The sequence below is a fragment of the Trichechus manatus genome, unplaced genomic scaffold, assembly GCF_000243295.1.
Source record: "Trichechus manatus latirostris isolate Lorelei unplaced genomic scaffold, TriManLat1.0 scaffold00049, whole genome shotgun sequence".
Lineage (NCBI taxonomy): Eukaryota > Metazoa > Chordata > Mammalia > Sirenia > Trichechidae > Trichechus > Trichechus manatus.
In genome coordinates this window covers 12,263,689-12,275,507 of record NW_004443985.1, presented here as the reverse complement: position 1 = coordinate 12,275,507, position 11,819 = coordinate 12,263,689, and the positions used below count along the sequence as shown (strand labels likewise).

The window sequence follows — 11,819 nt, the reverse complement described above, 5'->3', positions numbered from 1 at the left end:
TACTTGTTTCTCACGGTAACTAAGTGGGAAGCAGTGCATGGCCCCACTAACAAACATGGGAAACCAGTCTCTCCACACAGAGACACGAGGCTGGCATGCTACAGAAGCAGGAGGCCCGTGGCTCATCAGACCTGGATGGAACACAGCGCTGGTAGAGCCTCCAAAGAGCCAAGTCACCTACACAGACCAATGCGCTGATGTCATCATCTTCATTCGAGGACTTTTTGTTCTTTTTTATGTTCTGAACATTCAGATTCTATGAGGTAGGTATTACTATTAACCCTATTTTATAGATGAAAGCTGAATAGCCTGTGGTTTCATAGAAATTTTTGATTTAATAGAAATCAAAGGAAGCAGAAATATTTTCTACTCAATTTGCTTTTATGGAAGTCTCTCTTGTATTAATAAAGCTTATGCTCAGTAACTATCTTCTTAAACATGAAAATTGTGCTTTTTAAGGTCAGAGCTGTGCTCTACAAGTCTTTCTTCTGCGGGTATTTTGCCACTGAAGACAACAACGATCGGCTCAGCACCCTAATTGTGTATGGATGTGTTCATAAACATTCAAAGGCTCCTTCTTCCTGCTGCAAAACACCATAATGGCTTATTCTAGCCAGTCCGGAAGGTTGACTGTGCCCCCAACAGCGCTTACACGTCATGTTGACCAGCTTGTCCACGGTGTGCTGCTCATCTCTGTAGCCCAGGTACTCATTGGCCACCATCTCCATGTACTGCAGGGGGAATGAAAGGGGAACGAAAGTAACAAGCGCGTCAAAGGAAGGACGCCAAAAACACACAAGCCCGTAACGGACAAAACTGTGCACTTCTTAAAATGAGCGGCAGGTGGCGCAAGACAGTCACCAAATAACAACGAGTGCACCTTAAGGGCCTGTTTCACTCAAGCGTGTGTTGTTGGGTTTCTGGATTCTTTGCCTTCTCTTGCATGTACTGAAGCTGAGAAAGGGACCATCTAAAGACTGAATAAGCTCTCAAAAGTCCCAAAATGACTTGTAACTGAATGCATTTGTGGTGTAACTTTGCATCCAAATATAAGATACATATAAGATACGCAATATGCAGTACATAGAATTTTAATTCTTCACTGTACCTTTTTAGTAGTTTTATAACACATTGAATATATTTTATTGACCTTCTATATTATAATATTCAAAATTGTGTCTAACCAGCTACATGCAGACAGCAATAATCAGAATAGAATGGGGATAGGGTACTCTGATAATTGATCACTGTGAATAACTGATTATAGTAAGAAATAGGCTCAGAGAAACACAAAATTTCAGATATTATCATGGGAGTTAAAGTGGATAAGAAAATCCAGTTTACCTATATTCCCTTTACAATGAAATTTTATCAAAAACTATTCCCTTAAATGAGGTAAACCTCTAGAGCCAATTAAAATTTTTTCTTATAAATCAGAACTAGACATGCTGTATCAGTTTCTCAAGAATGAGAATACAATAAAATAGAAGAGATTTAAGATTAAATTCCCATTAAACTTCATCTTCCTTTAATAATCTAGAATGAGTTTGTAGGGCCACAAGGTTATTATGAAAATCATTTTCTCTGCACAAGCAGTAAGTCTTAGGAGACTGGGCTGTTCCAGACCAATGACATGCCTGGAAATTGTGTTTTATTGTATTAATAAGTGCAAACTTTTGGCAGGCTCAGGATATATACTCACCTGCTTACCTTCCTTCAGTAGTTGCCCAAGCAGAAAAATAAATGAAGTCGAGATCATTCTTCCGGTAATCATTGATTTATTAAAATGTTAATGAGTGCAGTACTTGGTGTTTGTTTTTTTGGTTTTTTTTTTTGTAAAAAAGTTAGGAGCATCTTCTTAACCAGTATTTTCCCCCATTTTATGGTTTGTGCCGTTTTGAGGATGTGGGCCTGCCAGCCAGCACCTATGTCTTTTCGTTACTAACTAAAGACATATGACCTTTTATAGCACATTCTCGTTTCAACAGGCTGGATATAGTGAGCCCAGTTAGCCAGAGCTAAATGTCATGGGTTACCTCCCTGCTATACAAGTATCATGCCTCATGCTCACACTTAAAAACCCCACCTGCTCCTCCCCAGGGCAGGCAGCATCACGAAAGAAAGCCATCTTCGGTCACGTAGCTATTAATCCTTGCCCAGTGCCACAGTACACAAAGCAAAGGCAAGACCAACCACACAACAGGGATCTTACCTGAGCTAGGTTTTCAATCCCACCCAAGCTATGGAGTATTTCCTGATAAGATAAAAACAAGAGAACATGTATAAGAGATGAGGGTGGAGGGAGGAGTCTATTTTACATGCAATTTCTCTATCAAAAGTCACTAGATTTATAAGTATTTCTCGAAGGTCTACGTTCTAACATAAATATGGAACACCTTAATGTTTGTCGCTCATACTACATTTAAGATAAACTTTATAAATATGGAAGTTAGGTTGAGATTAAGAAAATGTATATGTACTCAGAACTGCAGCAGGCTTCCTTGTTCTTTTACTTCTTCATGTCATCAGAAAATGTGAGGGCTGGGAAGAGCTGTTAGATATTATTATATTCAAACCATCATGTTACAGATGAGGAAAACTAAGGCCCCGAAGGGAAACCATTTTGCCTAAGTGATAGTGCCTGGATGAGAATCCAGCACCAACCAACCCTCAGAACCTTCCTCTAGGCCTTTGCTACCCAAAGTGTGGTCCATGGACCAGCAACATCAGCATCACCTGGGAGCTGATTAGAAATGCAGAACCTCTGGTCCTACCCTGACCTGCTGAATCACACTCTACACTTCAACATGATCTCCAGGTGATTTGTATGCACAATAAAGTTTGAGAAGCACTGCTTTTGTAGATTACAGGGCTTCTTAAAATCCTTTGGCTGCTGGTCTTATTAAACCCATACTCGAAACAAACAGAAGGATAATCATTGCAATTCTTAATGAGAAGGCTGAAGCCACCCTGAAAGTGCTAATTAGAGAAGACAGGAGGTGGGAGGTTGGGGCTGTGAAAAGGCCAAGCTTGGAACACTATTAATGGTAAGTGCTCTCGGGTTATTCACATTGACACCCATCTGCAGGCAAAGGTGTTTTCAGGTGGCCCCTAACCTGCTCGATTAAAGCTGTATGGACATTTTCCTCCTTATTTAACGTGCACACAGGGAAGTTATTTGAAATACAAACATTAGCCATCATTCCAACTCCAAGAACAGCATAAGGGATGAGTACAAGAGTGTGAGAGAAAACCATCTAGTTATCATGAACTAGAGCCGGCAGCAAGGAGAACGGTGCTCAGGGCCTATTTCCTTATTCTGTGTGAACTTGTACACCATGAATGTACCCATGTTTAAACTAAGTATGAAAGGACACTTACAACTCAATTGTGACCAGCCTACTAATCTGAAGTCTGATCATTGCTATTTACTGCAGGAGTGCCATAATTAAAGAATACAGGGATACTGTATATATTATCCCTAGTTATGGGAAGTATTTTATACATATAAAAATAAAAATAACATTTTAAAACCACTTACATTTATTCAACAAATAGTCCTTCATTTTGTTATATAAAGGTCCTGGGTTAGGCGATGAAGAAAATACAAAAATACACATGAAAGGGTCTTACTTCACTGAGTTTTAGGCAAGAATAAAGTAGGAATACAAATAACTAGAACTTAAGACAATACGATATGTTGTAAGAAAGTTATACATAAAGTGCTATAATGGCCCAGAGGAGGGACAGGTAACTTCCTGCTGAGAGGACTGAAGAAAATACCAGAACGGTGGTGGCCAGTGAACAGGGAATCAGAAGATGGATAGATCTGTTGAGTAGAGATGGAGTAATACGGGAAAAGAAAGAAGATTCCAAGCAAAGAACAGTAGGCACAAAGATGCATCGATGTTGTGTAGAAAGACCATTGACAAGTCTCATAACTCTGGAATGAGTCAGTTCCATAACTTCTTGAAGGGTGTTATTGGAAATAGGCTTGAAAAGTAGGGTGGGATCAAACTGTGGGAAGACATAGACTTGAGTTTGAATTGGGGCTGGGTTGTGCAGACAATTAAAATGTGTGTCAGAGCCAGCTGTGAGAACTTCCTTCTAGTCTCAGCGTGAACTGGAAAGGAAAGTGAAGGTCAACTGGGAAGCCAACTGGGAGTCGGTGGCTGTGGGAATAAAAATGGAGAGGCCGGGATGGTCTCTGAAATGGTCTGATCAACTGGACATGAAGACAGATTGGAGAAAAGGGAGCAACATACAAGACATCATCATAGTTGAGCCTGGTGACTGCGGGATGGTGACGTCATCAACAGACACCAGGAAGAAGGAGAGGAATAGATTGGGTTAAAGGAGAAGACTCAGTTTTGGACATGCTGAGGTGCCGGTGAATGTCCAGGAGAAAAAATTACAATAGGTCACAGGAAATGATCGAAATCTGGGAATCATTCACATGAAGGTGATTCAAATTGGAAGCTTCGGAGTGGGAAAACACCAAGGAAGAGAGTAATTTTAAAATCATATATATTCTTCTCTACTCATTGTCACATTTTTAAATGGTTTCCATGACAAGAAACATATCTATCCAATACTCAATAATAACAATATAGGATTAAGGCAATGTCTCCCACACTATGTCCTGGGAACAGTCATTTTATTTTGAACAATGGACAGTACTAGGCGTCTACTAAATAAAAATAAATTATAGTCAAATCCACTTGGGAAATGCTAGGTTAAACAGAATTTAACACATTTCTTTATTGCAGGACTCCTCAGAGCTGTTCATATGCTGCCATGTATGATGAATCTCCAAGAGGAGACTGCAGCTTTTACTGAACGTCATTAACCAAAAGCCAGTTCTTTTTACAGAACACTTATGCCTTTGGAACTATTTGATAAATGCTGCTATAAAGCATAGGAAGCAGAAAGAGAACTTACCATTCTTAGAGAAATGTGTTGCTATGCACTAGGTAATTTAATCTTCATTTATGAAATAAGCAGTTTCCCCCACGCTCCTGTGGAGACTGGACCAAGGCTAGGAGATTGCTTACAGACCCATGGTCTTCCTTATATTTCCTTTAGTTACACTAGTGGGGTTGCACTAACCTAAGAGTGTAAACTGGACAAAACCATGACCACCAGGTACGCACACACCTGGGCTTAACAGTTCTGGTCACTGATCTCGAGGGCAGATACGACTGTAGACTTAGCTTACAGGAAAGCCTCCTGCACCCCTTTCAGATCTCAGCACCTTCTTCTCCATCACAGGTGGGCCAGAGGGTCAGGAGACAGTCCGCCTGTACTTCTGAGCCTAATGAGCTGGAGAAAGTCCTCCAGTCAATCTAACTTCAGTTCAAATGTGGAGCATGACCAACGTCCTTGCTCCGCCTACTCCTTGCGTTTTTCTTTTTTTAATAGATCCAATAATATAGTACTGGTAAAACGTATATTTAAAGAAACGGAGCACACAGTGCTAACATGGGTGTTGTTGGTACACCACGAATGCCATTTCCATTAGGCTCATCATGCCAAAGCCTGCCTAGTCGCAAATCAGTCAATGCCGGACACACTGCAGTCAGCTCTTAACACGATCAATTTATTGCTCTGTTCAAAAATCATCAGTGGTTCCATGCTGCTTATTCCTTGGTCATGATTTGAAGGCCTTTCTATGGGCTGGCCTTTGCTTACCTTTCCAGGTAAGGCTAAAAGGCTTAGCATATAAACTTAGATTTGCAAGGGGTGAGTAAAAGGGAATATAAGAGGGGTTCCCAGGTGTCCCACCTCAGAGTCTAGAAGGAAGGTGGTGCCATTAAAAGAACTAGGAGTTGGTTCTGAAGGCTTGAGGGTGGGGTGAAGAACGGAAGAGCTCCATTTGAAAGATCGTGTGTGATGTGCTAATACAGCGGTTCTCAAACATGCCTGTTTCAGAACCTTGCTACACTCTTAAAAGTTACTGAGAACCCCAAAGAGCTGTTTATGCAGATTATATCTAGTTATATTTACCACATTAGTAACTAAAAGTGAGGAATTTTTAAAACACAAGAATACACAAGCGCGTACTCCATCAGAGCCACGACATTGTCACACATCATCCAGCCTCTGGAAAGCTCCATTGCACACTTTTGAGAGACTGAGAGTTAAAAGGCCAAGAACATCTTGGTATTATTATGAAGACTGAAGCCAGTTTTGACCTTGTGGAGCTCCTGAAAGGCTCCCAAAGAACCATAAATGGTCCCCAGACCATACTTGAGAACCACTATACTGCTGTGTCATCCAGGTGGCTGTCCAGCAGATGCCTGGGAGTGTGGAACTTAAATAAATGCAAAAGTTGAAGGCTGGAGGTATGGATTTGTGAGCAAAGAACAAAATAAAAAAATGATAGCTGAAGCTGGGAGCTTGGAAGATAAGGGAAAAGATGGAAAAAGAAAGAAGAACTTTGGGGAAAGGTTAACACTTACAAAGACAAGATTAAGAATAGGAACAAGTGAATGATACCGAAAATGGTCAATCAAAAATGTTGACTAGGAGCTAGAGGTACTCAGATCAGTGAAGGCAAACAGAAAATTTGGTAACGAGTGCCTTCTGCTAAAGAGAGGTTAGGGAACCTAAGGGCTGAGAGATGGCTAATGGACCTGTCTTTTTATTGCTGTGTCTAATGGAGTTAGAGTTTGGAGCACGTAAGTTTTCTCTTTATCCTGATGAGCAATGTGCTACGGTTTCACTATAATGTGTCCGGATGGAGATTTACCTTTATCCTACCTGGGACTCTAACTGTACTTGAAATCTCAATATATGTGTCTTCTTTTAATTCTGGGAAACTCTTAAGTAATTATGTATTCAAAAATGACTTCTCTGTTATTCTCGCCACATTCTTCTTGCTGGAACTTCCATTAAACTCATACCAGAGCCTTGGTATACTGGTAGGCAAGATCCAATCCATGAGCCACCAGCCTGCAACCTCTGTGTCAAGGAATGAGGGCTGCAACACTGCACTCTGTGGTTTATTTAGTGGCTTCTGGAGAGAACCTCGTACACAGAATTCAATGTACAAGTTATTCAACACAGCAGTCAAGATGTAAAGGAAGTGGACTCAGGGGACATACACTGACCTTTCAAGAAATGTAGTAGTGAAGGTAAGATGAAGGCTTAAAGGGGTAGCTAGGCCAACGAAAGGGCATTTTTATGATAAGGGCAAATAGAAAGGGAGCCACTGACAATGTAAGAAAAAGCACAGGTGGGACGGTAAGTCATGGCAAGGAGGAATTTTTTTTTTTTTGTACTTCAGGTGAAGGCTTACAGAACAAATAGTTTCTCATGAAACAGTAGTACACATATTGTTTTATGACATTGGTTAACAACCCCACAACATGTCAACCCTCTAACTTCTCAACCTTTTTTCTTTTTTTGGTGAAAATACATGTAGCCAAAGATACACCATTTCAAAAATTTTTACATACACAGTTCAGTGACATTGACTATGCTCTTCGAATTGTGCTGTTATTCTCACTTTAGATGACGGCTTACAGAACAAAATAGTTTCTCATTTAACAGTTACTACAAATGTTGCCCTATGACAATGGTTAACAATCTCACAACACATCAACAATATCCTTACTCAACCTTGGGTTCCCTATCACCAGCTTCCCTGTCCCCTTCTGCCTTCTGGCCCTTGTCACTGGACTCCTGTACCTCGTTAGTCTCATTTGGTTTTACGGGGCTGTCCACTCCCAGGCTGAACCGTGAACCTTGGAGATAACTTCACCACTGAGCTAAAAGGGTGTCTGGGGGCCATACTCTCGGGGTTTCTCCAGTCTCCTTTAGGCCAGTAAATCTGCTCTTTTTTTTGTGGGTTAGAATTGTGTTCTACATTGGCAAGGAGGAATATTTATTCTGGAACAGCAACAGTAAAGTTGCACGATAATCCAAATATTTCAAACAACAAATAAGAGAAAATAAGAGAGCTTCCACTAGGAAGGATTCAGTCTTCCCTGTAAAACAAATAGGAAATGATGTAATTTGGTGAGAACTTGGGGCGGCGGGGGGTGAGAGTGAGAAGTGTAAATGGTTTGGAATAGCAGCTGTGGATCCTGCAATATGGAGTCGACAAGAGAGGAAAGGAATGCATAGCAATGGTGAAGTCTTGCTCAGATTCAACAGCATAAATCTGTAGTAGACCCCAGCATAGCTTTGTAACTTTGGCCAACAATTCTTAGCAATTCAAGATACTAAACAACTGTATGAATACATGCTCTTATGTGTAGAAAAAGTGCTAGGGAGGAGAGATTCGGATCTAAAAAAGAATTCCCTTCTATGGAAAGACTAGCAATCATGGGGAGATTTTAGCTTAATATGTGTTCTGGTCACAAAGTTCCATGAACAGGGTACTAAGTGGTCACTGGATACTTCCCTTTGGAGAGAGGTATAATCAACTCTGTTCCAATCCATCAAGAACTAGGTTAAGAAAGGCAGTACTTTAGATGAGAGATCGGCAAACAGAGCACGACACCATTGCCATCAATTTTCAGAACCAACAGAACACCTCTAAGGCGTACATTTTGCTGAATTTAGTAAGTCAAAGGACATGGGATCACCAGCTAAAAATCCACCTACCTCCTTGAATACTTTTATAAATATTGCACATTAATATTACATATAGAATGTTTTCATCCAAATTGTGACATGTTGGAGAGTAAAAGTGGGTGCCATTAATAGTTAAGCAGAAAAAACAAATCTATACTGGGACAGATCTAGGCAAAATGGAACACAGGGCTCACCTTTATTATATATGACCCACACAGAATTGTAAATGGAAGCTCAGAAACACACAAAACACGCTGTTGTTCTGTATGGTTGGATGGTCATGGGAAAAAAGGATGGACCAGAAAACTGTGAGCACCCAGGACAGAAAGCCATTTGGAAGATGCTCTGAATCACATATTGAAAGGATGTGGTAGCTAAACTACAAAGCACAAGGCCAGCTCGGGATACAGAATGAGGAAGGGGTAACGCTCCTAAAGGGAAGACGAGGAGTAACCATGAATCCAACCAAACCAGAGCAGGATCTGTAGATAACTGGCACCAAAACCATTTTTCTGATGTGCGAGGTTGGCAAAAGACTGCTATCGGGATAATGAAACAAAACATCTTCTGACTCAAATAAGGATTTATCAATACAATTGAATCCAAAATAGAAGATCTTTTGGGGGGCCTGGGCTTCCTCGTAGCTTATGAGGACAGCACATAAAAGGAGATGCTTCTTCTGGTGATAGGGAACCCAAGGTTGAGCAAGGATAGTATTGATGTGTTGTGAGGTTGTTAACCATTGTCATAGGGCAACATGTGTACTAACTGTTCAATGAGAAACTATTTTGTTCTGTAAGCCTTCATCTAAAGTGAGAATAGCAGCACAGTTGGAAGAGCGGAGCCAATGTCACTGAACTGTGCATGTAGAAATTTTTGAAATGGTGTATTTTTGGCTACGTGTATTTTCACCAAAAAAATAAAGGTCGAGAAGGGAGAGGGTTGACATGTTGTGGGGTTGTTAACCAATGTCATAAAACAATATGTGTACTACTGTTTCAAGAGAAACTATTTGTTCTGCAAGCCTTCACCTGAAGTACAATAAAAAATTAAAAAAAAGAAGGAAAAAAGAAAAGGAGATGCTTCTTAAGGAAAAAAACAATAATGTGTGAAAATTACTGGAAAAGGAAGGTATTCATGAATAATGAGAACACGCCTTAAATATTTAACATCGGCAAGGAGAAATAATAATGATCAATAAGCAATCTTGACTTTTATACCAGTGTTCATTGCAGCATGATTCACAATAGCCAAAAGGTGGAAACAACCCAAGGGTCCGTCAACAGAAGAATGGATAAACAAGATATGGCATATCCATACAATGGGATATTACTCAGCCATAAAGAGAAATGAAGTCCTGAGACATGCCACAAGATAGACGAACCTTGAAAACACTGGGCTAAATGAAATAAGTCAGCCACAAAAAGACAAATATTGCATTACCCCACTTATTTGAAATATCAAGCGTAGGCAAATTCATCAAGACAAAAGATGAGTGGTTGCCAGAGGCTGGGGGAGAAAGGAATGTGAGTTATTGCAGAGAGGGTACTGACTTTCTGTCTGAATGTAATTAATGCCACTGAATTGCACACTTAAAAATGGTTAAAATGGCAAATTTTATGTTATGTATATTTTATCACAATAAAATTTTAAAAGAGGGAAGGGCCTTAAAAGCAAAAAATAAAATAAAATAAAGCAATCATGAGACTTTGGACAACGGTTCTCAACATGTGGCCCCTGAACAGCAGCATCAGCATCATCTAGTAGCATGTTAGAAATGCAAATGTTCAGGCCCTACCCCAAACCTGTGAATCAGAAATTCAGGGTGCAGGCCCCAGAAATCTAGTCCTCCACCTATTTCTGATGGACACTAACGTTTAAGAATTTTACCGAATCTGCTAATCTACCAGCCAGGACTGGAAGGAACGACCTTCTAGGTCCAGGTAAAGGAACAAGCGGGCTTTTCTTTGGCGCCTCCCTGCTGAAACTCTAAATCCTGGCTACTCAAAGTGTGGACCACGGACCCGTGGCCTCGGTGTCCCCTGGAAGCTTGTTAGAAACGCAGGATTTTGGGCCTCAGTTTATACCTGCTGAATCAGACGCTGCATTTACAAGATCCAGGTGACTCCCGTCTACATTAAAGTTTGACAGGCACTAAACTAGACGGAGCACACTCAGGTAACTAGTGAGAGAAGGGAAAGAGCCCTGCTCTCAGCACCCTCATCGGACGCAAGTGGGTGGGCACAAGTGGGTGGCCCCTTGCTCATCTCTAACTCGTCTTGAGCAGGAGATTGGGAAGGAATGGACTCTGGAGTAGCTGCTAAAGCTGCAGGCCCTGCCTTTCCCACTAGCTGCCTCTGAGCCATGTGACAAGGCCCCTACTCGTCATGGCTGACTTTGATCTGGAGAGCTGCTTAACCTTGAACAAGCTCGAAGACTTGGCCAAGTGGACACCTCTTTTAACTGTTAATTATTTAAAGATGCCATGTTATGATGAAAACATAGACCCAAAGTTCCACCCACTCAATTCCATAGGTAATATATTACATATATACAGATGTTTTGGCCCCATTAAATCTGTCCTGTCACATCTTTTTAAGTAGCCGATGAAATATTTTCCAAATATGGTAACTATGAGGTTATGAGACAGGAAATAAGTGTCTACCTCAAAGCCCATGAGTGTTTTACTTTATCTTCATAACAAGTAAAAAGATATTTTTATTGTTCCAACCAACCTGATAACATGGATCCCTCATTAATAGTCTCAGGCAGATTAACACTCTCAGAAAATGAATAGATGGGGCTCGATTAACCCACTCTCTGGAAAAAGAAAAAAAGAGAACATGCTCAAGTTTAAATGCCAAGACTGATGATTCATGAACAAGGCAAGACTATGAAGAAAAACAAGGAACGAACAAAGGAATAACCACATAGTTTATTTCAGGCTTAATCTACGATAGGAATTGTTATTTGATACTTGAACACTTGACCCATTTTTATGCAAAACACATACAAACCATCTTTTTCACTATGAAACAGAGGCCCCCAAACTTATTTGGTTCACAGGGCCCTTAGTGTCACAATTATTTTTTCATGGCGCCCCTAGGCCAAAAGAAATAGCTAAAAGCTCCATTTATTCAGCAGTAAGGTCCAACTTAATATGAATTTATGTCCTAACAACTTAGTATCCACTTTAAGAAATAATGCACAATCTTGGGTGAAGTGTGAGACAGTAC

General features: G+C 40.5%; 1 protein-coding gene across 1 annotated transcript in view; it reads right to left on the bottom strand.

Moving 5' to 3' along the window:
- The window catches only part of NEK10 (NIMA related kinase 10), a 214,370-nt gene that overhangs the window by 180,887 nt on the left and 21,664 nt on the right, over positions 1–11,819 (bottom strand). The window contains 3 exon segments of the mRNA XM_004377369.2: positions 653–731; positions 2,213–2,254; positions 11,319–11,403. Coding sequence (XP_004377426.1) covers positions 653–731; positions 2,213–2,254; positions 11,319–11,403 — 206 coding nt within the window.